The sequence below is a fragment of the Hyaena hyaena genome, unplaced genomic scaffold (assembly GCF_003009895.1).
Source record: "Hyaena hyaena isolate Hyena2069 unplaced genomic scaffold, ASM300989v1 scaffold_68, whole genome shotgun sequence".
Lineage (NCBI taxonomy): Eukaryota > Metazoa > Chordata > Mammalia > Carnivora > Hyaenidae > Hyaena > Hyaena hyaena.
Window position 1 is genome coordinate 1,601,386 of NW_024080700.1, and position 26,132 is coordinate 1,627,517.

At 53.5% G+C, this 26,132-nt stretch overlaps 1 protein-coding gene across 7 annotated transcripts in view; it reads right to left on the minus strand.

Annotated features, from left to right (window-relative positions):
- Nucleotides 1-244: 244 nt before the first annotated feature.
- NLRC5 (NLR family CARD domain containing 5) overlaps nucleotides 245-26,132 on the minus strand; it is an 86,271-nt gene continuing 60,383 nt past the window's right edge. For 4 of the 7 annotated variants that reach the window (XM_039232611.1, XM_039232615.1, XM_039232612.1 and 1 more), the window contains 24 exons: nucleotides 24,693-24,782; nucleotides 24,444-24,506; nucleotides 21,952-22,038; nucleotides 20,257-20,340; nucleotides 19,495-19,584; nucleotides 19,101-19,166; nucleotides 17,195-17,278; nucleotides 17,017-17,100; nucleotides 14,727-14,813; nucleotides 13,901-13,978; nucleotides 13,032-13,115; nucleotides 12,631-12,714; nucleotides 10,727-10,810; nucleotides 9,984-10,067; nucleotides 8,159-8,242; nucleotides 6,082-6,165; nucleotides 5,691-5,774; nucleotides 5,495-5,572; nucleotides 4,766-4,849; nucleotides 4,608-4,679; nucleotides 4,287-4,370; nucleotides 2,489-2,572; nucleotides 2,121-2,204; nucleotides 245-1,316 (listed from right to left, as the gene is read on the minus strand). In XM_039232611.1, the coding sequence (XP_039088542.1) occupies nucleotides 1,205-1,316; nucleotides 2,121-2,204; nucleotides 2,489-2,572; nucleotides 4,287-4,370; nucleotides 4,608-4,679; nucleotides 4,766-4,849; nucleotides 5,495-5,572; nucleotides 5,691-5,774; nucleotides 6,082-6,165; nucleotides 8,159-8,242; nucleotides 9,984-10,067; nucleotides 10,727-10,810; nucleotides 12,631-12,714; nucleotides 13,032-13,115; nucleotides 13,901-13,978; nucleotides 14,727-14,813; nucleotides 17,017-17,100; nucleotides 17,195-17,278; nucleotides 19,101-19,166; nucleotides 19,495-19,584; nucleotides 20,257-20,340; nucleotides 21,952-22,038; nucleotides 24,444-24,506; nucleotides 24,693-24,782 (1,999 nt within the window). In that variant the 3' untranslated portion in view covers nucleotides 245-1,204. The remainder of the gene's footprint in view (nucleotides 1,317-2,120; nucleotides 2,205-2,488; nucleotides 2,573-4,286; nucleotides 4,371-4,607; nucleotides 4,680-4,765; nucleotides 4,850-5,494; nucleotides 5,573-5,690; nucleotides 5,775-6,081; nucleotides 6,166-8,158; nucleotides 8,243-9,983; nucleotides 10,068-10,726; nucleotides 10,811-12,630; nucleotides 12,715-13,031; nucleotides 13,116-13,900; nucleotides 13,979-14,726; nucleotides 14,814-17,016; nucleotides 17,101-17,194; nucleotides 17,279-19,100; nucleotides 19,167-19,494; nucleotides 19,585-20,256; nucleotides 20,341-21,951; nucleotides 22,039-24,443; nucleotides 24,507-24,692; nucleotides 24,783-26,132) is intronic. The other 3 variants (XM_039232613.1, XM_039232610.1, XM_039232614.1) reach the window with 2 other exon arrangements.

Consider the following 26,132-nt stretch of genomic DNA (forward strand, 5'->3'; position numbering starts at 1 on the left):
GATGCTTCTGACACTTTGAGCTTCTATAATACCCGCATGGCACAGATGAGTCTGGAGAGAGAAGGCAACCTACCCGCGAGCCTGTGACCGTATGGGGACAGAGTCTGGAGTTGACACCATGTCTCCTGACTCCCAGGCCAGTGCTCCTCTCAGTTCACCTCTCTGTGGTCTGTCCTGCTCTCCAGTCCCTGGGGTCGGGGGTGAACCACTTCTGACCTTGGTGAGTTATTAGGACACATCGGACTCAGGGTAGAGGCTGCAACACCATCCACATTTATTGGTCAACTTTGGCTTAGAGTGTAGCAGAGCCATCCTTGGAAGTAACAAGAATGTTATGTGGCACGTACAGGTCCCGGAAACTCCCCTGGGTCCTGCTGAGGTAGTGGCTGGACCCAGTGGCCTTGCCTGAATATCTTGGTAGTGCCTATCCCCACACCCTTAGACCCAGTTTCCCCCCTTACGTAGGTCAGAGGGGGCCTGGTCATTCCCAAGGACTGTACCTCACCCTGCTCCCAAAGTCCTTGGAAGCCAGCGTTTAGGAGGAAGGTGTCATCCCATTTACGAGATGGGAAACTGGGCCTTGAGGCAGGAGGGGACTCACCCAAAAGCCTCATGGCTGAGTCCCTGGCTCAGTTCTCAGGCCACTGGACTGGTCAGTGCTTGGATACTCTCTCCCCATCCCCGGTCCTGAGTGGGGGACATTTCCTAGCTTAGATGCTCCAGAAAGGCAATATATAAATACTTCCCTGGCTTTCAAAAGTAATAAATTAGATTTTGAACTAGGCTGGGGGTATCTGGCTAGCACATACTATACGATATAAGCATTTGTCACGTGTCATATATGAACCACAAATCACTTGTCATGCCATATGCGGTGCTAGGACCCACGACAGTGACCCAGAGGCCACACCGCAAGCTCTGTGTAACGTAGTGTGGAATTCTGCCGTGGGTGACTTCTCCGCCATGCATCACATCATGACACTCTCATTGTGCGACATGTCCCCAACTGGCCATGCCTATCACACGTGATGCAGGGGAGTCTATTGGCCATTCTAGGCTTCTGGTCCCTTCCTGAAGACAAAAATGCCCCGCCCTCCTAGGGCTGCACACAGGGGACCCGCTGTGGCTCTTCGCCTGAGCCCTCGGTCCTGGTGGGTGGAAGCTGGCTTCACTTGGCTGCATTCGAAGGCTCTCGAGAGGGCCATCAAGTACCCCAAGGGGCTTTCGGCTGCTTGTCAAAGAAAGCAAAGTCCAGCCTGGGCTCCTGGCTCTGCAGACGCCGGACCGTGTCAGGGGGAATGCGGTTGTTCCAGAGGCTGCGGGCACAGAGACGGGCACTCAGGTGTCGGACTTGCTCGAGCATTCTCTTGTCTCTGTCCCCTGTTTTATCTACAGATGGGGAGACCCAGGCCCAAAGGGGGAGGGCCACGCCCAGAGCTCCCTGGCAGAAGTGGTTGTTAGACCAGCATGTGTCCTCCACACCCACCTCCTGACTTCTCCCACTTGGTCTTCATCTCAGGGAGCTAGTGATCCCAGCCAGGACCATGCTTATATGGCACATTTTTGCAAATAAGGGAAAACTACCCTTCTTCAAGACACTTTACTTCCATCATTTGAAACTGTCATAAGATATGGATTTCTATAGAACAAGACACTTCGCTACCATTAACTAGAAATCCAAAATGTCTACTATATAAACGACGTCCCTTAGTGGCAATGCCCTTGTGCAGTGCACAGCCTTTACAACCGTATGTGGTGGCTCTGATGATATAATCTTAAGTGCTTACTACGTGCTAGGCATTGTGCTCAGTGCTTTATAGAATCGTTTAGTCCTCATAGCAACTTTCTGAGGTAAATACTATCACTGACCTCATTTTACAGATGGGGAAAACTGAAGTTAAGAGAGGTTGAGTTACTGACACAAAGTTACATAACTGGCAAAGGGCAGAGCTGGGATTTGATCCAGGTCTGCTTGCTGTCTAATTCCTGGTGGAGTGATCCAAGTCTCCTGTGATAATCCCCAACCCAGGTCTTGCCTCCTCCCACAGGGAGTCCCCCTACGTTGTAGAGGTTGGTGTGGCCTCCCGCCCACCATCGCTACCCCTGTGAGCCCTTGTTACCGAATGACTTGGATGCCAGAGCCTTGTGCCAACCCTTCAGCCAGAAGCTGGGCCCCACAAGCTGTGATCCGATTCTTTTCCAGGCTTCCCAGTAGATAGCAGAGAAAAGGGAAAGAGAGAAACCGGCATCAGTGTGGGGGATGGGCTTCCCTATATCCCCTCCCCCCACCCCAGGGCAAGGTGCTTACAGAACCCAACAGACAACAGGGCAGCGGGAAAGCCGGAGGCGGGGACCCAGGGAGAGTTAAAGTCTGCATGGGCTTGGAGCAGAGTGCCAACTTTCTCGCAGGCAGGGGCCGGAGCCCAGGACACAGGCTCCCCTTCGCCCCCTCCCCCAGGTCTGGCTTCCCAGGATGTGCCCCTCATACTCCATTCTCTTCAGCCGGCCCATCTGCGGCAGGACCCTCGCCAGCTCGGCCGCCGCCTCGTCCCCCAGCAGATTCCAGGACAGCCTGCAGGGTAGGGGTCCTGAGGTCAGTGGCAGGAGAACAGGGAGGGGTGGAGACGAGGTGGCAGGTGGGGAGGCCTGGCGGCCAACGACGGGGGGCTGTTGTGCAGGTGCAAGGAAGGCCAAGATGGAGTGCTTGTGGGCCTCCCCGAAGACTTCGGGGCACAAGGAGTTCCTTCCGCTCCCAAACCCCGTTTCCAACCGGTCATCCCCTAGGGCCCCAGACAACTGAGGAGCTGGCTGTGCAGAGACCTCAGAGCACACGGTCTGCAGCAACAAGGTCATGGTCCCAACTTCCACCATGCAGGTGCCTCCATCATAATGTTTGCCCTGTACGCACCTCCTGTATTATATTCTCGTGTGATTTATTTCTTAAAGCAGTCCCCACCCCCACCCTGCTTGCCTCACTTCAAGAAATTAATCCTAGGGAATGTTTATCACTACTATCCATGGAAAACCTGTGTTGACAACCCTAAACAGAAGGTAGTTATAAGGATAAACACCGTGCAGGCAACAGTATTAACTTCTAGTGGGAACCTGCGTTCCTTCCTAAGGCGATGAGCCTGTGGCCTGCCCCCTGCTGGTTAAAAACGGAAGCTCATGAAGAAAAACTAAAGCGAGGAAATTGAAACACTGAGAAATTTACTCTCTGGCACGGTAATATTTCAAGACCATGACAACTGGGCTAACTGACTGGCTAATCTCCAGTTTATCTTTGGTATGAAATAAGTATCTGCTTCGTGGTCATAAACAATATTTTTTGACTTATTAAGTAAAATAAATAAATAAGGGAGAATCACCACTGTTAGGTGTTAAAAAGAAGCCTTAGCACTGATCTGACACTTTGTCTTTGGGGTCATGTAATGAGAAGGATTAAAACTTTTAAGATCGGGGCACCTAGGTGGCTGAGTCGGTTGAGCGTCCGACTTCGGCTCAGGTCATGATCTCACGGTTCATGGGTTAGAGCCCCACGTCGGGCTCTATGATGACAGCTCAGAGCCTGGAGCCTGTTTCTGATTCTGTGTCTCCCTCTCTCTCTGCTGCTCCCCTGCTCATGCTCTGTCTCTCTGTCTCTCAAAAATAAATAAGTGTTAAAAAGTTTTTAAATAAAAAAAACTTTTAAGATGCAAATCTAAAATCGTCTTTGAATCACTTGTGTCCTGCATTTTAGGAAACAGCATTTTCATCCATTGTGTGGTCAGGGTCTCAGGCTAGTCCTGGCAGTGCGGTTTGCCCCGAGGCAGTGCTGCCCAAGGTCAGAGCCCCTCCAGTTGCCAAGAGGGAGGTGGCCATGGCTAGCAGGCAGGTCAGGGGCTTGCTGGTTTCAGCCATTTGTCGTTACCAGCAGGTGTTTGTTTATGGCGGCCCCATAAACCGGGCGAGGTGGTCTGTCCAGCTGCCTCCCAAAGGGAAGTTCAGGGGAAAAGAGCCTTTGGAAAGGAGCTGGCCTACCTCCCTGCCCCACCCCGCCCCTCCCCTACCATTCCAGAGGTGGAGAAATAGGCAAGAGAGGCTGAATGAATTGGCCCAACATCACTCACAGCCCAAGTGTAACCACTTCCTTGAGAAGAGGTTTTAGCAAGAATGACCTCCCCCATTTATAGATGGGGGACCGGCCAGCGGGGAGGGACCAGCTCCAGGCTGTACAGTGACTGGCAGGCAGGCCAAACCCCTGGATGCCCGCTTTTTCCCAGCTTAGGCTTCTTGCAAGCACTCACAGAATTTCTTCCAGGGCCGGGCAGAGCAGCAGGCTGGCAGCGAGGGGCTTGGCGGTGTGGTCGTCAATCTCACACGAAACCAGTCTGAGGACAGAGCAGGGGATGGGATGGAGGGTGTCTGAGGCGGAGGCACCTCCAGCCTCTGTCCACCATGCAATCAGAACAGGAGGGAGAGGAGGAGTGCGGGGCAGGGTGCGGGTCTTAGGAAGGTGCCCCTTTTGCTCCAGGTACCCCCTACCCGAGACCCCTGTCACATCAAAGGGCTTGAAGGGCTGCCCCCACCCGCCCCAGCCCCCCAGGGAGTAAGGAGAGGCTACTTACTCTATCCGCCTGAGCAGTGGGAGCCCCTTACAGAATTGTGGGAACCCTCTGGCCAGACTGTTCTCTGCCAAGCTGTAGGGCAGGGAGATGCCTGTGAGAGGAGCCCCCAGACCCTCCCCGGCCTGGCCCTCTGCCCAGGCCCCATGGTCCCCACTCACCTGATCTCTTCCACATACGGGCATCCATCCAAGGCCTGGCTCAGGCTGAGCGCCCCCTTTGGGCCCAGACGGCTGGACGGCAGGCTGGAGAAAGGGAAGGAGGTGAGGGGAGCCTGGGGGGCCAGTGTGGGGATTGGGAGCCTTCCCAGACCCCCCACACTCAGCGTTGTTTCCGGCCGCACCATCAGGCCTTACACTGTCTTTGGGCACCTGCCACCCCCGACCGCCTTCCCATCCGCACAGCACCTGGGTGGGGATCAAGGGCCCTGGTTTGGGGTCTGAATCCCAAGTTCAAGGCCTGGCTCTTTCCTGTATAAGTAACATAAGCTCTCCATGCCTCTCTTGGCTTTAGTTCCCTTGCCTGGAAAACGGAGCGAATAGAAATCTCAGCCGCGGGGCTCTGTGGGGCTCTAACGAGACCGCGGGCATGAACTGGAGTTTTTTGCCTGCATAGGCCTTTGCCGCCACGTCCTTACTCACCCTCACAGACTGGCTCAGAGCTGAGACTACTGTACTTCTTTTGCAGACAAGGAAACTGAGACTCAGAAAGGGTAGTGGCTAGGCCAAGGGCCTCTACGGGGCTGGCGGCACCCCAGGACTGGGCTGTGTCTCCTGACGGCCCTGACCCAGGCCCCAGAGGCAGGGAGGGAGGGGGCAGGGTGCTGACGGGTGGCCCCAGGAGCCCCTCCCTGCTAGCCCTGCATAAGCCCCAGGCAGAGAGACACTCACTGCAGGGCTCTCAGGTGCTGGGGCAGTCCCTGGGCCAGCTCCAGGGCCGTGCTGTCCCCCAGGGCATTGCAGCCAAGCCTGCGAGAGGAGAGGGGGGAGGCTGATCATGGGGCTGGCCCAAGCTGGACCCTGTACTGCCCTGGGCCCCTGGGGGGGACACACAGGGCAGAGGGCAGCCACCGGAGCTCACACTCACATCAGCTCCTCCAAGTGCTTGCAGAGGGCGAGAGACTCTGCCAACCGTGCTCCCCCGGCCGGGCCAATGCCATTTCCTGAGAGGCTGAGGGCAGGGCAGACGTTAGACTCTTGGCCACCCCATGTGCCCCCGCCCCACCCCATCTGCCAGGGCTCCAAGACTCAGTGTCCCCGCCACACACCTTCCCAGCCTGACGGGGGCACAAAGGACCAAAGAGGGGCAGTGCCTGGGCTGCCTGAAGGTCTGGAAGTTGGCAAGGCCAGGGGGTGGCCCAGCCCCACCACTTGCACACTGAGTCTGGGGGAGGGACGTCAGCCTGAGGCAGGGCCAGTGTCCACCCCACCCGTGGTGTGGCCACTGAGGGCCCCCGTCAGCAGGACCGGCCACTCACTCTATCTTCCTGAGCTCGGGCAAGCCCGGCAAGACGGCCGCTAAGTGCTGGGCTCCGGTGTCTCCAATCTGGTTGTGGCTCAAGCTTGGGGAGAGAACAGGAGGCGAACTGAAGCCGGCAGCCCACCACCCGTGCCATTTGGCCCACCCCCTCCCCCTCCCCCTGCCCCGCGCCCCCGCCCCCCCTGCCCCAGGACAGAAGAGGAGGCCGACATCTGGAGAGAGAGAGGCCTCGGCTCACACCAAGATTGCCCCTCACTCTGTGTTAGGTGAGGGCTCCCAACTCCTGTCTTCTGTTTAGGATGTCCTCCCCGCTGTCTGGCCTGAATCCCTCCTGCTGCAATCCACACTCTCACACCCCATCTCGGGGTCTCCTGGTGGTCCCGGCCGGCGCTCATGCAGGGGGGAAGTGGGTGGAGGTGATGGGACTAGAAAGGGAGGAGTGTACTCAGGGAGCCTCTTGCTTGTACCACGTGACCCTGCTGAAGCTGTCTTGGGTGGGGGGGGGGACAGTCAACTCATTCCAGCTCCTCCAAGCTGCCAGCAGCTCTGAGAGCCTTGGAAGGCTAGTGGCAGCTGACATCACAAACACCGCTCCTGCTCAGACTGGAGAAGCAGAGGCCTTAGTAGGGAGGCCTTTGCAGGTGCTGCGCTCAGAACTCTACAGTTTGCAAAGCTTTTACACATCCAGGATCCCATCTGCCGGTCACTAAACTGCAGGAGTTGGGGAGGGGAACAGGTGAGGTGGGCATGACTGTACCCAAAGTCCAGATGAGAAAACGGAGGACCAGGGAGGAGCCGTGACTGGCCAAAGTCTCCTAAGGACTCCCAGGCAAAGAGGAAACGAAAGCTCAGAGCCCCCTGCCTGGGCAGTAGCCACGTTCTTTGGTTGGGCCGGGCTTTGCCTCAGCCTCTGTGCCAGGCATCTCCAGCCCGGCTGAATGCCAAGTTCACACGGATTCTGTAATTCAGGCAAATCCTTTCTCCAGGGCATAGATGTTCTAATCTATGCAGATGCCGGGCTTTTCTATAAAGCCAGCTTACTGTCTTTTCTGCACCCTGACCTTGCCCTGCCTCCATGAGTGGGGAAAAACAAAATAAAACACAACACAACAGTGGAGGCAAACTGTCTTGGCCCCATGTTGAGTCTTTGAAGACTGTTTTGTTTCCTTTCACCTCACAAAATCAACTTCAGTGAAGTGCCTTTCTAGAAGTTAATTCTGGATGCAGTGACCTAGTCTCATCTGATATGCTTCCCAGAACTCTGTGACCACACGTTTGCCGCCCACGCCGCGCTGCTAGCATCGGGGGTGGAGACTGGGGTAAAAACAAAGCAATGCTTTGTGCTGTGGCTGGGGTTTGTTTTTATTTTTTATTTTTTAAAAAATGTTTTTATTTATTTCTGAGAGAGAAAGAGAGAGAGAGACAGAGCGAGCAAGGGAGGGTCAGAGAGGGAGACACAGAATCCGAAGACAGGCTCCAGACTCTGAGCTGTCAGCACAGAGCCCGATGCAGGACTCAAACCCATGAACCATGAGATCATGACCTGAGCCGAAGTCGGACGCCCAACTAACTGAGCCACCCAGGCGCCCCAGCTGGGGTTTGTTTTTAGCCACCTCAGTTCATATTTTGAAAAATCACATGAAAAGGATGTGTTATATCTGCTAATCAAGGTGGCCGGGGGCCCAAGGGAAGAATGTCAAAGTCACCAGATCTGAGTTTAGGCCCTCATGACTCCAAGTGTGTGGTCTGTGGCCCCCAGAATTGGTATTCCTTGGGAGCTTGTCAGAAATGCAGAATCTAGGCAACCCTGACGCATTGGGTGAATTTGTGCACATTAAGGTCGTTCCGGGACTTGGGCCTGAGCCCTTCAGGTCACTTCTGTAGCCAGGAGGAAGCTGGTGGCATTCAAAGGCCATAGCAGTGGGCCCCGACCTGGGAAGGCGGCGATGCCCCAGGAGAGGAGGCATGGAGAGTCCTCAGGGAAGTCGCCCTAGTGCTTCCCTGGGCGGGTGGTCCCGACGGCGCCAGGGAGCACGCCCTCCCCGTCACTCCCATGGGCTCGCTTGGTCACTCACCGGAGGCTCTGCAGGAGGGTCCTGTGGCTCAGTCCTTGGGTGAGCATGGCCAGGCTGGAGCCGCCCAGTGGGAGATGGCTGAGGCTGGAAGACAGGAAGCCAGAGGGGGCCTTGGCATGGCTGAGGGTGGGTCCCAGGGGTGGACTGAGGCCCTGTCCACTGGGGGGCTTGAGGCCTTGGTGCTCAGCAGTGCTCAGGGACCCCCAAGATAGCCACGTGCATCCACACCGAGGAAACACATTGCACAAAACAAAACAGCACGGGAAATCCCAAGGCTGTTTCTCTGTGTGAATTAGGGCCATCCAGGCGGCAGTTCTGTATGTTCCCAGTCACACTGGACCCTGTTGACCAGGAACTGGAGCAACTACTATATAGTAGCATGCTATTACTGAGCATAATTACCAAGCATATATTAGAGACTGAGCACTGAGCTCAGGGCCATCCCGAGCGGTGGGACTCGTCATCCCCCTTTTACAGATGAGGCATATTGAGGCTCAGGGCATTAGAAAACTTGTTCAAGGCCACACACAGAAAGTAGAAGTGTTGGGAACAGAAGCCAAGGCTATAGGACTCCCATTCCTAGACCCCAACTACGTGTTACCCATGAGATCACACTCCTTAAGATTCCCCATCTGGGCAGAGAGAGGAATAATAATAGTAGTATCAGTAGTAGTAGTAGTAGTAGTAGTAGTAGTAGTAGTAGTAGTAATAGTCAGTACTTGTAGTGTGAACTGTGTGCCAGGCTCTGTTCTAAGGACTTATATGTATGTATCATCTCATTTAATCCTTACAACAGTCCATGGAGGTAGGTACAGCTGTTATCTCCAAAGTCAGGATGGGGAGAAAAGCACAGAGAAGTTAAGTAACTTGCCCAGCCTCACACATTCAGAGGTGGAAGCAAAAGGTGTCCTGGTTTGCATAGAATTTATGTTTGTATTTTGCAAAACTCGCTATTGTATGTCGTGGTGTTGACCTGTTTTTGTTGATTTTAATGGGCATTCTCTGTGCCTCTTGGACATGAATGCCTGTTTCCTTCCCCAGACTGGGGATGTTCTCAGCTACAATTTGTTCAGCTAAAACTCCTGCCCCTTTCTCCCTGCTCTTCTGAGATTCTTATGATGCAGGGATTGTTTCATTTTATGGAATGACTAAGGTCTCTAAGTCTCTCCTTGTGATCTAGTAATTTCTTCTCCCTCTTTTTTTCTGCTTCATTTCTCCCCCATAATTTTATCTCCTACATCACCTACGCTCCCCTCTGCTTCTTCAGTCCCCGTTGTGACTGTATCCAGTTGGTACTGCATCTCAGTTATAGCATTTTTTATTTCAGCCTAGCTGGTTTTTTGGGTCTGGCTTGCCTAGATTTGAGGGGGGCTCCAGGATGCGGGACTTTCAGCTCTGGGCAAACTGGGATGGACGGTCACCCTACCGAGAGCTGCACCCATGTGGGGTGGCTTCTAACCAGGGTCTGTGCCCCGAGTCACTTGGCCACAGATGGACAGGTGGAAGAAATCAGCTAGCTGGGGAGCTCAAGGAAAGCTGCCTGTCAGGGAGGAGAGCCTCGGAAATGACCCATCTGAAACGGGGAGAGGGGTCTGGGCAGCAAGGATCCATCCCCTTTCTGGCTTGGGTTGGTTTGAGCGAGTTTTCTGTTTCTGGCAATCAAGCATTTTGATGGCACCCAGAGCCAGGCGAGGGGGTAAAAGGGAGGGCATTCACCTGCTTCCATCCAGGGATTTCACAGTTTGTGTTCGCAGGGGCTGGAGAGGTTCCTGGGCGCACTCCTGACCCCTCCCCACCTCCCCCCTTCACCACCACCTCCACTTACTCCAGCCTCTTCAGCTGGGACTTGCCCTCCAGGACCCTCATCAGCACTTGGGTGCCCTCCTCGCCAAGTTGATTGTTGGACAAGCTGGAAGGGACCGAGTATGAGGTGAGGGTTACACAAACCAGCTCCCATTCCCCGCCGGCTCCTGAAGCTGTCTTATCGGCCCCCTCCCTCTCTCAGTGCCCCTGGAGAGGACAGCTCTGGATCTGCAGATCCCAGACCACCCTCTGTGTCCAGGCCCCATGGGGCACAGCCATCACAGCTGACCCAGCGGAGAAAGGGGGTGCCTAGGGTGAGGGCTGCAAAAGCAGAAGCCAGAGACAAGGAACACACACACACACACACACACACACACACACACACACACACACACAAGTGCAGTGATCCCTTCCGCCTCTGGAGCCCTCTCTGTACCCTGATACCCACAGCCACCCCAGGCAGACCAAGAGGATGACCTCCGTTTTACATTTTACATGAGCCAGTCCAAGCCCAAAGACACACAGTTACTTATTTGTCCAGGGTCACTCAGAGTGAGTGGTAAGCGGGGACCAAGGAGATAGCAGCGCTCAGCTCCTCCCCACCGCCCTCGCCAAACCCAAGGTCGCTGGGCTTCATCGGGGAGCAAAGTGATAGGTGGAGTCCCACCACCCACCTTACCGGAGGCTCAACCGTCCTCCCCACCCTCAGCTGGGCCATCCCTTCCCCCTCCGCTGCCCCCCCCACCCCCCCGCCACGTGACTCACTCCAGCTCCTCCAGGTAGAGGCAGTGGCTCAGACCAGATGTCAGGTGGGACAGGCCCTCGGAGCTCACACAGCTGCAGGTCAGCCTGGTGGGGGTCAAAGGGCAGCAGGTCAGGTAGGGGCTCTCAGTCTTGAGAACCCTGAATGCTGGTAGCAGAGAGCAAGGAGGAGGGGTGAGGCGGGGGGAAAGGGGCCCCTTCTTCCCTTCATAACTCTCCCCTGCCACGGAATCATTAATCTGAGATATAGCTGGGAGGCAGGAGCACGGACTAGAGTATTTCCCTAAACTATATTCAGGTAGCAACTTCACACGGATGCCACAAAGTCTAGCTAGCTACTGTCTTTGACCATGGGCTCTGCACCTTTGTTTCAACAACAAAAGCGAGTAGCAAGTATTGGAGAGGTGTTAAAGATACCCAAACGGACACCGCCTTGGTGCAATCAGTTGGATTCAAAGAGAATGAAAAGTTAGAAAAGCTCCATTTTCCAACCATCAGACTGATAATAGATTTTTAAGTGTGATTAAAAAAAATTTTTAAACATGTATTTATTTTTGAGAGGCAGAGAGCAGAGGAAGGCAGAGAGGAGAGGGAGACACAGAATCCGAAGCAGGCTCCAGGCTCCGTGCGGTCAACACAGAGCCCAATGCGGGTTGGGAGATCATGGGAGAGCCCAATGAATTGTGAGATCATGACCTGAGCTGAAGTAGGATGCTTAACCCACTGAGCCACCCAGACGCCCCTCAACATACTGATATTTGATGCAGGCAAGAATTATCAATGGAGGCTGAAATTCATAGATGAAAATGTGAAGAAGGACAGGATGTTTACATAGTCTTAAAGTATCTCCCTACAAGATAGGGGTTAATTAGAAAGGGAAAACAGTCGCTTTGCAAGGGAAGAAACCTGGCAGACGCCACCTTAACTGGGTGATCACAGCTACCCCTCACTCGTCAGGGGACAAAGAAACAACGTGTGCCTCTAGGGAAAAACACAACATCACCTCTGTGATATTTCTGTTCCACAGGCAGAACCTAAATCTAAACATGAGGAAACATCAAAGCCAAACAGAAGGACGTTTTACAAAATCACTGGCATGTAAATGTCATGACAATATCATGCAAGACGAAGAGGAGCTAAGGAACATTCCAGATTGTCACCTAGTGTTGACAAATAACAACTAAGTGCAGTGTGTGATCCTAGGTGGAATTTAGAACTTGGGGTGGGGGAGGGGGAGGGAATGCAACAAACATTATGGGCACATTTGGAAAAATGGCACATAAACGGTAGTTTTGATAACCATCATGTAACTGTAACAATGTTACATTTCCTCCATTTTATGCTTTTATTGGATCATGGGAGAGAATGTTCTTGTTCTTAGGAAATTCCCTGAAATAGTAAGGGGGGAAGGGGCATGTGTATGCCACTAATTTCAAATGGCTCAGAAAAAGAGAGAGGGAGAGAGAAGAGCAGAGAGGAGGGGTGAGGAAAGAGGGAGGAAGGGAAAAAGAGCAAAGGTGAAAAAATATCAACAAGGCTTCAGATTCTTTATCTCCCTCTCTCTCTGACCCTCTGCTGCTCGCTCTGTCTCTCTCTCTCAAAAATAAATAAAAAACATTACAAAACAAGGGGTGAATTTGGGAAAATGGCATATGGAACTGCTTCTGGGTCTTCTATTAGTTTGCAATTATTTCAAATAGTAAAAAGAAAAAAAAAGAAGAAAACGCAAAAGCACTGACGAGGAAATCATTCTCTGCCATGTGGCATGTGGATGACCACACACCCTGACTTCATTCCCAGGGCCACTGAGTGGTCCCGCCCCGAGTGGGGCCACACAGTTGGCGCCGCTAAGCCCAGGGCTGGGGAGGGCAGGGAGTGTGGGGGCGGGTGAACATCTGTCTGCGTACCGGAATGTCTTCAGCTCAGAGAGGGCCGGCAGGAGACTCTGCAGCAGCAGGGAGCTGGTGTCGCAGAGGCTCACCTGGGACAAGCTGAAAAGGCCCAAAAGCATATTCCGGAGGCTTTCAGGTGGGATGGCCCTCAGGGAGCATCCGTCACGCAGGGCTGGGAGGCCAAGAGGCGGGAGAGAACCACCCGAGAGCTCCCAGTGGGGTGGCTTAGGCTCCCCCCCACTGGCCAAGGGTGATCCTCTCCTGCTCAGGGAAGCAAGAAAGCCACAGAAAGCAGTGAGGCCCCAGGCCCTGCTCATTCCCATCCCGGACCGGCCGGCCTCTCCCATGTGGCCTGGGGTGGGTCCTGGGGGTGACCAGAGGCCTCGGGACCCTAGGAGGTGTTTCCGGGTTCTGACCTGAGCTGCCGCAGCCTGGCACACGTCTCCATCAGCTGGCAGACAAGAAGGTTGTGCTGGGTCCCAAGGTCACAATGAGCCAATCTGGAGGTAGGTGGGGAGGCAGCAGGATCTGAACACCTGGGTGACTCAGTGCCTGCCTACAAGGAGCTTATGTTTTAGGGATGAGTAAATGCTAATGAAATAAAGTCCCACAACTTTCTATTCATTTATGCAAAGGGTTATGAAGGAGAGGTCCAGATGGGGCAGCAGGTATGGCTGTGCAGGTTGTTCACTGTACAAGGGGACCCAGCCAAGAAGGTGAGTTGGGCTGGGCTCCAGCTAAGGTCTATTCCCCAGAATGTACACATGCAGGGCTGCATTCACCCAAAAGGGATGACATTTTGGTTTCCAAAATGTGCTGCATGAATTAGGGGTGCTGTGAATCCAAGCCATCTGTAAGAGCGGATCACGGGAGAACCTGATTACCTCTGGGGGTTCAGAGGGACCTTCCTGAAGTGGTGGCATTTAAGCTGAGACCTGGAGAAGTAGGGGGGCGGTTAGCCAGGTGAATAAGGAGGGAGGAGGGGAGGGGAAGAGAGAACATACTGGTCCAGGAACAGCCTGTGCAAAGGCCCTGAGGTCAAAGGGAGCAAGATGGTGTTGAAGGAACTGAAAGATGGTAGGGATGACTGGAGCTGAGACTATAATTTGGGGTGGGGATGGAGAGCATGGAGAGGCAGGTTAGGCCAGATTTCATTGGCCACCTAGACACTTTGGATATCAAAGGACTCTGAGCAACGCATGAGAAATATTGATCAGAAGCAGCAGTGCCCTGCCCCTACCCCACCACCAGCTACTCCTCTGGGGGTCCAGGTACTAGGTCCCACCTGAGGGCCACGGCCTCCGGGTTCTCCTTATGGGGAAACTCCAGCTGGAGACAGAGCTGCTGCTGGCTCTTGGAAATGCTGCAGAGGGAACACGTAGCCACTGTGAGGGTCGCAGCGGTTTCCTGTGCAGGCTGAGCTCGGGACCGAGGCTGCCAGTCTCCTGACTCCAAGCTCCCAAACCCGGTAGGGATCAGACGTGGGTCAGCGGGACCCCACAGCCTTTGCCCTTAGCTGCTCCGCGTCATCTCTGTGACCTCTGGTCATAGAGCCACAGTGCGTGTTACTGTAATCAGGGGCCAGCTCCAGGCAGCCAGTGTGGACCCCCGGGCTGTGCATCACTGGGATCCAAGAGCTCCGCATCCTGCATCTGCCACTGCCTCCCTCTTTCTGGCACTGCGGCCTCATTACTGCATAAATCATGACAAGTGTGTGTAGCTCCTGCCATCTTGGAGATGCAGAGAATTTGCTAGTGACACAGCTATTACCCCCTCCCCCCACTCACGAGGGCCAAGAGACTTGATGTCTAGGAGAGGGATGGTCCCAATGGTCTTGAAAAGATGAAGAATTCAGGGGCGCCTGGGTGGCTCAGTCGGTTGAGTGTCCGACTTTGGCTCAGATCACAATCTCACGGTTCGTGGGTTCGGCCCCGCATCGGGCTCTGTGCTGACAGCTAGCTCAGAGCCTGGAGCCTGTTTCAGATTCTGTGTCTCCCTCTCTCTTTGACCCTCCCCTGCTCTCTCTCTCTCTCTCAGAAATAAATAAAAACATTAAAATTTTTTTTTAAAAAAAGATGAAGAATTCAGAGTGGCCTCCTCTCCAGACTCACCTTAGTTCAGTGATGTTGCCTGAGGCCTGGGTGCAGACTTCTAGCAGCGTGAGGACCCCGACTTTGCCCACCCACGGCTCCTCGACCCTGTCGCAGAAGCAGAGGGGGATAAAGGTCCCCCAGGCCGAGCCGGGGAAGTGGGGGAGGGCCAAGGAGGGCTCGGAGGCTGTTTTTGGTTTTGCCTATTTAAAAACTATTAAGATTACACAACCAAGCACAAGCATAAATCAAGTGTAACATCATTAACATCATCCTTGTTCTGACAGTTACTGTAACCATCCTAACAGAAAATATTCTTTTTTTAAACAATAGTTTTAGATGTAAGGAAAGGCCGACATAGCATTATGTGACAAAGATAAAGCAATAAAGTTGTATATAAAACATCCCAATTTGTATTTAAATAAGAAAGGGGCGCCTGGGTGGCTCAGTCAGTTAAGCATCTGACCTCAGCTTGGGTCATGATCTCGGAGCTCGTGAGTTCAAGCCCTGCATCGGGCTCTGTGCTGACAGTTCAGAGCCTGGAGCCTGCTTTGGATTCTGTGTCTCTCTGTCTCTCTGCCCCTCCTCTGCTCTCTCTCTCTCAAAAATAAACAAACATTTAGAAAAAAATTTAAAAAGGAAAACTATGAGAGGGAAGAAAACACAGAGAGAAACAGGGAGACAGAGATACGAGAAAAATATACTAAGCGCTAATGCTGGTTGTTTAGATGGTAGAATTCTCACAAATGGTTTTTCCCCTCTTTCCTTAGTTTCCAATATTTTCCAGACTTTCTACAATGTGCATGCATTAATTTAGAAGCAGGAAAAAAAGAGTTGTTTAAAATATTTCTGCTTTTGAAGTTATGTTGAATTTTTTTTTTCAAAGTACTATTTTCTTATGTTCATCTGGATTTTCCACAAATCTCTACGACTATGTGTTATTTTTAGGGAATGGAAAGTTTTCATTTAAAGCATTATTTTGGGTGATCCAGGAATTCTGGGTATATACCCAAAAGAATTGAAAGCAGAGATACAAAGAGAGATTTGTACGCTCATGTTCACAGTGACTAATACAGTCACTGTATTGGCCACACTTGCTGTGGCCAAAAGGTGGAACAGCCCAAGTGCCCACAGACGGATGAATGGACAGATGAACAGAATGTGGTGTCTATCTACAGTGGAATGGCAGTCAGCCTTTAAAAGGAAGGAGATTCATGGGGCTGCCTGGGGGGCTCAGTCAGTTAAACATCCGACTTCAGCCCAGGTCATGATCTTCCGGTTTGTGAGTTCAAGCCCTGCAATGGGCTCTGTGCTGACAGCTCAGAGCCTGGAGCCTGCTTTGGATTCTGTGTCTCCCGCTCTCTCTGCCCCTCTCCCACTCATGCTCTTATCTCTCAAAAATAAATAAACATTAAAAAATTACAAAAAAAAAAAAAAGAATCTTAAAAGCCACTTCATGCCAACATGGACCCTGCCTGGATCCTGGGTCCAACGAGCCAGCTGCCCCGTTTGGGGTGGATGGTAATTTTTAGACTGGATTGGGTAATCACGACACTCGGAACTGCTACCGATTTTCCTGGGTGTCCTAAATCAACCGTGATTATGTAGAAAAGGTCCTTATATTTAAAGATTCATGACGAAATATTTAGAAGCAATATTTTATGAGATCTATAGCTTATTTGAAAACACTGTAGCCAAAAAAATATTAAAATATGAAGCAAATATAAAGAACCCTGAACATCTGTCACACCCAGGTAATAAGAATATGGGTCTTCCAAATTCATCTTTTTAGTGTCTTCAATGTTTCTATGAAAGTTTTATAATGGCCATAGTGAACATGCACACATGAAACTTGTTATATATACATATATTTTTAATGTTTATTTTTGAGAGGGAGAGAATAGGGAAGGGGCAGAGAGAAAGAGGGAGACACGAATCAGAAGCAGGCTGCAGGCTCTGAGCTGTCAGCACAGAGCCCCACGCGGGGCTCAAACCCACAGACTGTGGGATCATGACCTGAGCCGGAGTCAGAAGCCTAACCGACTGAGCCACCCAGGCAGCCTGTTATATATTGCTTTTGACCTCAGCTGGGTGTCCTTCGGCATTTCCTGTTTTTCTTACATCTTGAAGCACAGGCCCTACCTCAAGGAGGGTGGCTTCTCTGCGAGCTGAGGGGGTTTCTGGAAACACCAGCAGGGGCCAAGTGGCAGGGTTTGGGTGCAGGAGATGGCCGGGGCCATGCTCGGGGAGCAGGGGCGGGGGTGGGGGAGACCCATACTCCATTACCCACCCTGACCCCGTTGGACAATACCTGAGATTCAACAGCCCCAGCGGCCGCCACAGCCGACTCAGGAGGACGGTCAGCTGCTCCAGGCACAGGCAGCACTGGGCCAGCCTGGGGATGGGGTCCGTTACCGGGGTGGCTCTCACAAGGAGCCCCCGCCCCCCCCCCCCCGCTGCCCTCGTGCCCGGTCACTCAGGTCACTCACGTGAGCGCCGTCGGCCCCTGGGCCCGGTTCAGGCTGGCAGCCAGCCTGGGCACGTGCTCTGGCCTGAAACCGCACTGGCTCAGCCTGCGGGCAGAGGGAAGGGGCAGGGCTGGGTGAGGCATCGGAGCTGCCATCTGCCCCCGGCTCTGAGTGCAAAGGCCTGACCACAGGCCCAAGGGGCAGCTCTTGGTCTCCCAGGAGGGATGACCACCCCCACCCCAACCCCGCCGAGAGAGGGCCAGGAGCGTCCCTCACTGAGCCCAGACGATAGGCCAGGCCGTGTGCCCGCCTCTGGGTACGTCTGCTGAGCTCGCCCTACACGCAGCACCTCCTGGCATTCCCACCGCATCATGTACCCACGGAGACAGTGACTAACCCAGGGACGCACAGCCGGGGGGCGGTGAGGTCTCAGGCCCGGTCAGCCTGCCCCAAACCTACCGCCGTGTGGGTGTGTATATGTGTGGTGTGAGTATGGGGTGTGTTCTCTGTGTGTTGTCTGTGCGTGTGTGTGTGTGTGGTACGGTGTGTGTGTGTATGTGTGTGGTACGGTGTGTGGATGTGTGTGTGTGGTACAGTGTGTGTGTGTGTGTGTGTGTGTGTGTGGTGTGAGTGTGGGGTGTGTGTGTGTGGGGTGTGGTACAGTGTGTGTGTGGATGTGTGTGGTACGGTGTGTGGATGTGTGTGTGTAGTATAGTGTGTGTGTGTTTGTGTGGTGTGAGTGTGGGGTGTAGGGGGGTGTGGGTGTGGTACGGTGTAAGTGTGAGTGTGGTGTGAGTGTGGGGTGTAGGGGGGTGTGGGTGTGGTACAGTGTATGTGTGAGTGTGGTGTGAGTGTAGGGTGTGGAGGGGTATGAGTGTGGGGTGTGTGTATGTGTGGGGTGTGAGTGTGGGATGTGGGGGGGGTGGGTGTGGTGCAGTGTATGTGTGAGTGTAGTGTGAGTGTGGGGTGTGTTGTCTCTGTGTGTGTGTGGTACGGTGTGTGTGTGTGTGTGTGTGGTGCGAGTGTGGGGTGTGTTGTCTGTGTGTGTGTGTGTGTGTGTGGTACGGTGTGTGTGGGGGGATGGGTGTGGGTGTGGTGTGAGTGTGAGGTATATGAGTGTGATGTTGGAGGTGAGGAGGAACACAATCGGAAGTGCAGCTCGATGAGACTGTGAGGAGAAGGCCACGCTGAAGAACGGGAACCTTATTGTAGAGGCACCGGGAGCCACGAAGGGCTCAGCACGGAGGACCGGCATAGTCCGAGGTGGGCCAGGAGGTCCCTCTGGCTGCTGCGAAGTGAGTGGATTTGGGGGCAGGGGAGGCATGGCCAGAGGCCGTGGACCGGTTCAGAGGCCACAACCACAGCTGAAGAAAGACACATGGAGGAAGTGACCCAAGACAGCGGTGGTGAGGCCGAGAGGGAGGGAGCCCGAGGCTACTGGTCGGTAATTAATAACAACGACTGATACAGCACTCAGTGAGCCAGGCCTTTTCCAAGCACTTAACACATATCAACTCACTCAGTCCTCACAATAACGCTAAGGGGTCAGTCTTACTATTATTCCCATCCTACAGATGAGGAACTGAAACACAGAGAGGGTTAAGTCACAGGTTCAAGGTCACCTAGCTGATAAGTGGTGGAGCTGGGATTTACCCTCAGGCGCCCCCAGAGTCTGAGCTCTTAACCATGACACCCAGAAGCTTCCAGACTTAAGACGTGGCCAAGAGGCACAGATACAACATGAAGGCCTGGCCCCCAGGACCGGAGCGGGGGGGGGGTCCTGGGGGAGGCAGACCCAAGCCGTGAGCATGAGGCTGGGCGTCTGAAGGAGAAGGCCCGCTGAAGAAGGAGGCACGGGGGCTGCCACAGGCTCGGCCTCTTCTTCCCCATTCCCTCCCCTGTGCCCTCACCCCAGCCCCCGAGTTACCTTAGCGTCTTCTCAGCCTCCTCCTGTCGGGAGAAGTGGACCCAGAAGCTCTGCTCAGAGCCCAGGCTGCAGAGAGAAGGGCGTGGGGAGGCCCAGCATCCTGAGACCCAGACATCAGAGGTGCACAAAGGGAGGGGGCTGGTTCCGCAGGGGCAGGGCAGGGTGGGGGCCACAGGAGAGACCAGAGGAGACCCCCAACCCGTTCTGTGAGGACACTGGAGCCTGGCCTTCCCCACCCTGTGACCTCCCTGGTCCCTATGTCATGCAGGCCTCAGAGGACAGAAACTAGGATCCCCCTTCCAGGGGTGCAAGTCGCCCCAAGTCACACGACAGAGCTGCTAAGTGTGGGAGTCTTGCTTCTCCCCGCCATCGGCAAGTGACACCAGTGTCTTACTTCACGGAGGCCTCCCGGACGTGTGGGCAGGAGGGGAGAGCCTTCACCAGGCACAGAGCACCTTCCACGGAGATGCTGTTGTGACTCAGACTGGAAGAAAAACGAGGCTCGGGATGGGGGGTGGGGGCGCACCTCAGGGCAGCCCTGCCCAGCCCCCGGCTCCTCCCTTCCAGCTGTCATCTCCGGGAGGAGGGTCCTCAATGTTTAAGTGTCTGTTCTCCAGGTGCAGACGCTGAGGTCTGAGAGAGAGAGGCCAGAGGGGTACTGTACCCAGCGGGACAGGCATGGGGCCCCGAGCCCTCAGGAGCAGGCGCTGAGACAGGGTTCTTGGCATCTGAGACAGGGTTGATGAGGCCAGGTTGACAGCCCCAGCCCCGGGGACTCAGGGACACCCAGAGCCCAGCTGAGGTGCCTAGCGACCTGCTGTATCTGGGTTCTGGTCACCAGTCTGCCGGGTCACTGGGGGGACCGGCTGAGAGTGCGGGTGGCTTCCTAGGGACCCTCCCTGCTGTGGGGACATCTCCAAATCTGTGTCCCTTAGATTTAGCATTCAGGGACAGGATGGACCAGGAGCTGGGACGGCTGGGGTCCTGCATCAGCTGGTTAAGAGATAAACTGTCACTTCCCTGTCCCAAAGTCAGCTTGGGTCACCACACGTTAGTTACAGCTTCTCTGGGATGCCTGATGGGGGCTCTGCCTACAGTGGGCAATGAGGGAGAGAAGAGCGTGTGGGGGGCTCTCCCCAGGCTGCTCATCACTTACTCAAGAGAGCCGGAGATGCGCAACTGAGACAGACATTGCAGGAGGCACTTGAGCCCGTCATCACCCAGCAGGTTTGCCGAGAGGCTGCGAGAGGTAGGAAGAAGTTCGTGGCGGGCGGACACGCCCTCTCTGCCGGAGCCTTTTCTTCATAGTTACCATCGCTGCCCAACCTGCCTGGGACTGCTTCCGTGCCAACGTCATCATCATGCATGCTGTCGCTGTGCCTGGACAGCGACACGCCCGCCCCCATCGCACCACCATCTCCGGCACGCCTTGCACGACGGCCCAGCACACGACAGCTCCTGCACTGCCCACCACCACCCCCTGACCAGCACCGCAGGCGACCCAGTCCTCACCTACCCCTGCGGTACCTGCTGCCCACCCCTGGGGCCCCCAAGCCTCCAGCAGGCTCCCCGGAGTGAGAGAAAAACCAATTTGCCTTTACCGTGCCCTTGGCCCACATCTGAGAACCACAACTTTTGAACAAGAGTAAAGTCAGGAAAAAGAAAGATGTTTGGAGGCAGCGTTCACCCAGGAGATTTCTTCTTTTAATTCGGGAACGCAATATCGGAAATTGCACTTGAATACTCTATTTCCCCTCGTTGTAGCATCCTATGGTTTTAGCTACACTTTCAGGAATGGTATAATCAGCACGCCTGGAATATCTGATTTTTGTCTTGCATCTTTGAACTCATTTTGTCCCTGATGAAGATGCTTTTGAGGCCTGTCTTTTTCAGAGTGACTTTAAAAATTACAAATCAGTTTGTCTCATAAAGCCACTGGATAAAGGAATCTTTACAATTAGAAAAACTTCCCTCTACAATGAAAAACAGAAAAATTCAAAGATGTACTGCTGGTTTATCTAATACATGATGTCCGTTTCTCTTCTAGGCCACATGGCAATAGGAATTTAAAGTGTGTATGTGTGCGCGTGTGCACGTGTGTGTGCGCACACGTGCACACATGCTAGCTTATAGACAGCTCTTACGTCCCACTGGTCCTAAGCTGAACGCCTAGCGGTTGTTAGCAAAGACTGCATCATCCTAGCTACGTGACCTTGGGCAAGTTCTTAAATCCTCCCTGCACCTCGGTTCTCTCATCTATAAAATGGGGACAATAGTACCTAGGGTTTTGGAAGGGTAAAAAGAACATATAAAGCACTTAGCCCAGTGGAGAAAGTGCTCAGGAGGTGGCTATCTATTTTTATTTTTCTACCCATTCGGCAGCTGTGCTATTTGGGCACCCAAAACAGGCTATATCCCAGCTGCTCCCGGGCCCTCCTCAGGCTGAGCATTTGGTACTTTTAACCACCTGCCAGGCAGACCAAGGGATCCTTCATTTTGGTTCCCATCTGCCAGCAGAACTCGAATGTCTTCATCATCATGAGGCCGAGGGGCTCTTAAAACCCTTTACTGAAGAGCCCCCAAATTAGATCAAGGGGCACACGCTCAACTAGCTCCACCTTGGCAAGAGTGGGGGGTGGAAGAGATGAAATGGGCATAGGGAGATGTAATGAACGTGACCCAGGATGTGTCCCAGGCATCCCTGTTAGCTGTCCCTGAGAGGTGTTGAATGCATGCGTGCGTGCGCGCGCGCGCACACACACACACACACACACACACACACACAGAGCTTTAGTGCCGCCCAGGCATGTGCTCCCATGCTCCTCTCCCTCCGCGCCCACCCCCCACTTACTCCAGCTGGCTGAGGTCTTCACATTTGCTCAGCAGCCAGCACAGCGGCTCCACATGATCCTGACTGAGGCCACAGTCCGTGAACCTGCTGGAGGGGGGGGAACAGGCCTGAGGAAGGGGCGCTGAGCTGCTCACACCTGCTCTGCCCTGGCTCATCCTGGGTGGGGCCCCACCCAAGGTCGGATTCTCTGGAACTGTCCAGCATCTACCACTTCCACCTCCCCCGCAGCAGATCCCACCTGGTGCCCACAGGCTCCCTCTGGGAGGTGGTTCTCAGAGTGTGGCCCCTGACCAGCCACACCTGCAACACTTGGGAACTTGTTCAGATGCAAGTTCTGGGGACCCAGTCCAGACCCACTGAATCAGAAACCACAGAGGCAAGGATTCCCGGGTGGTTCTGATTCAAGCTCAAGTTGGAGAGCTACATACAGCTCTTGGGGTCCTGTTAATGACCTGACATACAGGGTGGGGTGGGGGGAGACAGGGGCGAAGAACCTCTGCTCTTGCCTTTGATACTGGAATTAAGGTGAAGGGAATTCAGAGGTACAAACTCCCAGTTATTAAAATAAACAAGTCAAGGGGGGGGATGAAAAGTACAGCATAGGGAATATAGTTAGTAATGTTGTAATAAAGTCATAATGGTACTTATGATGAGGAGTGCTGCCTAATATGCAGAGTTGTTGAATCACTAGGTTGTACATCTGAAACTAACACAACACTGCAGTTCAGCTGCACTTTAAGAAAAAACAAATAAATAAATAAATAATAAGACTATACAAAAAAGTAAATGAAGGCTCTATAACTAGCCAGCAACTTAAAAAAAAAAAAAAAGGAGGAAAAATCTTAAAATCACAAAGTACCTAAAATCAATATCTCAAATTTTTATCACTGTTCCTGCCCTTCGTGACCTTTTTCCTGTTCCTAAATTCCTTCTTACACTATTATTCACTTCCTATTTTGAAATCAGCTCCTTCTGTGACTGGATGCCTTTATTGTAAAAGGAAACTCAAATGGAAAAGTGACATGTGGTGCCATAAACAGACCATAAGCACAAGAATGTATGAAATGAGAGCAAAATATCATCATTTAATTTGAGCCGGAATTTCCTGGACGAGGGCTCTCTCTCTTTATTAAAAAAGGGGGCTCAGCAAGCATTAGAGTCGTGCTAAAGTCACACCACCACCCAACCTTGACTTCCTCTTGGCCTTAATCAGATCGAGAATCAGAAAGGGAATAGTGACCTCGCTCAGGGGCTCAGTGTCGAAGACCAACTCGACTATCTGCGCAAACTTCTAAAAAACCATCCCATCCTGATCTCTGTCCTACGTTTTGGAAACTGCTGACTCAGAAGCTATCAAGGCATTCTAGAAGTCAGGGTAGTGTTAGGCTAGGACAGGACATGGAAAACCACGGCCCAAGGCCACCCGGATATTGCAAGCTAAGGATAATTTTTCCATTTTCAAACGGTTGAGAAAAAAAAAGCGAAAAGAAGAGCATTTCCTGACACGTACAAAGTATATGAAACGCGAGCCTCAGGGTGAATAAATGATAGCGGAGATTTACCGGCCTGCAGGCTTGTGCCCCGGCTTATGTATCATCACTGCGGCTTTCCAGCTACAAAGGCCGCGTTGAGTAGCTGTCGCAGAGATCGTGTGGCCTGCAGAAACCCAAAGTCTTTACAGTCTAACTCTTTACAGGAAAAACCTGTTCATTGCTGGGCTAGGAGCACTGTTGAACTCCCCAGGTTCGAATCTCACCTGCCCCCTTACTGCCAGGCGACCACAGCTCTGAGGCTTATAGGGAAGTAATGTGAAAAGGCTCTAGAATAGCACCCTGCAGGTGGTCAACGTATCACAATTCTATTTATTGTCACTTCACAGGCAAGGAGGCTAGAGCCCACAGGAGAAGGGTCTGGTCCAAGGTCTCTTGGAGAGCCAGTGCCATCAGCTACCAGAAACATAGTTTCTGCGTTTGAAGGCTGCCCTCTGCCTCACCATCCTGCCTCCGGTGTAGCACCTCCTCCCTCCTATGCAGGCAGCCACAGAGCACTGGCCCGGGGGTCAGCAGGGGAAGGACGCTTCCACCTGTAAGTGCCTCGTGCTTTACACCCTGTCTCAGTTAATCCTTGCAAACACCCTGCAACACAGCAGCCCCCTTTGCAGCTGCGGAAGCCGGGCATCACAGAGGTTAAGGGGCTTGCCCAAGGCATCAGGCCCCGTGGGGCTGCGATTTAAAGACTGGTGGGCAGGTTGTGAAGTCCTTTTCCTTGGACCAGGCCCCACAGCTCTGGTGTGGTCTGACAGGTACTCCTAATTTGCCTTTGATAAAGCCTGATCCTCTCTGGACCTCTGCTTCTTTCTGTCGGAGGGAAAGAAGCCCCCTTGCAGAGAGACCTTTTGGGTAGGCAATCTGTACTCAGTTCGGGTACCCGGGGGGCAGATGTACTTGTCCCCAATACCTACCAGCTGCCAGGGCACAATTCCAGGGACTTACCCACAGTGCTTGCCTTTCTGCTCCTCGCTAGAGCTGAAGTGCAGGGTTGTGTGATACAGGGACCTGAAACAGACAGCACCTGAGTCAGCCACCCTTGGCTACAGCTCACGATGCCTCCTGGGGCAGGTACCCCTTCCTCCAGAAGCCACACCTCTGACTTGGGGTTTACTGTCTCCATCCAACCCCCACACACTGACCCTAGGCACAACCCTCCAAGATTAGATCCGGTTGTCCCAGGGCAATGCCCACCTGAGATCCACCTTCTGGACCCGTGGGCACAGGCTGAAGAGGTCGGCCAGCAAGAGCGGGCTCCTTGGGGACAGCCTCGTCTCGCTCAGCCTGGGAAGGAGAGGAGTGAGGCCATATGTGAGCAAGTTGGAGCCACGCAAGAGTGGACAGGGACCTGGATGGGCTGGAGGGGAAAGAATTAAAGGATGGGGAGGGCTGGCGGGCCAGCGAGGCGATAAGCAAGAAGGCAGGGACTCAAGAGGGACAAATAGGAGCTTAGAGTCAAGCAGACTTGGGTTTGAGCCCCAGTTCTGCTTATTGTCTGTGTGTCCTTGGATGCATCACTTAACCTCTCTGAGCATAAGCTTCCTAACCTGGAAAACAGGACTGCTCAGAGTGTACCTTCTTCTAAGGGTGTCGTGAGGACTTCATCCTTTCAAGCTTGTGCACTGCTTGGCATGATCCCCATGCTCATTTTATTATCATATTTTTCTTCCCTCAAGCATGGACCAAATAGGCAGGTCCTGCTGACAGGGAGTGGGAGACTCTAGGCCCTTCGAGTAGTTTCTCAATGATTTGGGGCTAATTTGTTGTTGTTGGGGACTGTCCTGTGGGGCGTTTAGCAGCATCCCAGACCTCTATTCTCTAAACACCATCCATAGCTCCCCCTCTTACTGCCCACCTCCCTCTGCCATGAATCAAAAATATCTCCATTGCCATATATTCCCAGTGGGCCAAAGTCACCCCTGGCTGTGAACCCCTGCCTTCCAGAAAGTGAGATGGCTCCATTTCACCCTCGGAGGCATCCTTGGCTTCCACTTCCCTCATCCCACAAACCCTCCATCAGCTTGTCTTGTCCATTCCACTCTCAAGTTCCATCCTGGATCTACCTCCCTCCACCCTGGCCCCACCAATCCCCAGCCCGCACCACCTCCAGCCCTGGACAGCTTCTTCCCTGCTCTCGCTTCCATGCTTGACCCCTAAGCCCTCCTCTACCCAGCACCCAGACTGAACTTTTGAAAACATGTATCATTCCACCGCCTTTCAAGCCCTCTTGGGCAGAAACCCCCAAACTCCTCCCCATGGGTCCCAGGCCCCGTGTGGCCCGGGCAGGTCCCTCTCTCCACCTCCCCGCTGGCAACTCTCCCTGCCTGCCCCAGTGGCTGATCCTTGAGCCCACCAAGCTTGATCTTGCCTTGGCGCCTCATACGTGCTCTTCCCTCTACTTGGAATGCTGTTCCCTACTCTTTACAAGCCTGAGTCTGTGGGAGCCCGACAGTGACCACAAGAAAGCGTGGTTAGGCCACACTGAGATACCACCTGACGCCAGTCAGAGTGGCTAAAATGAGCAAATCAGAGAACTCTAGATGCTGGCGAGGATGTGGAGAAACGGGCACCCTCCTGCACTGTTGGTGGGAATGTAAACTGGTACAGCCCCTCTGGAAAACAGTGTGGAGGTTC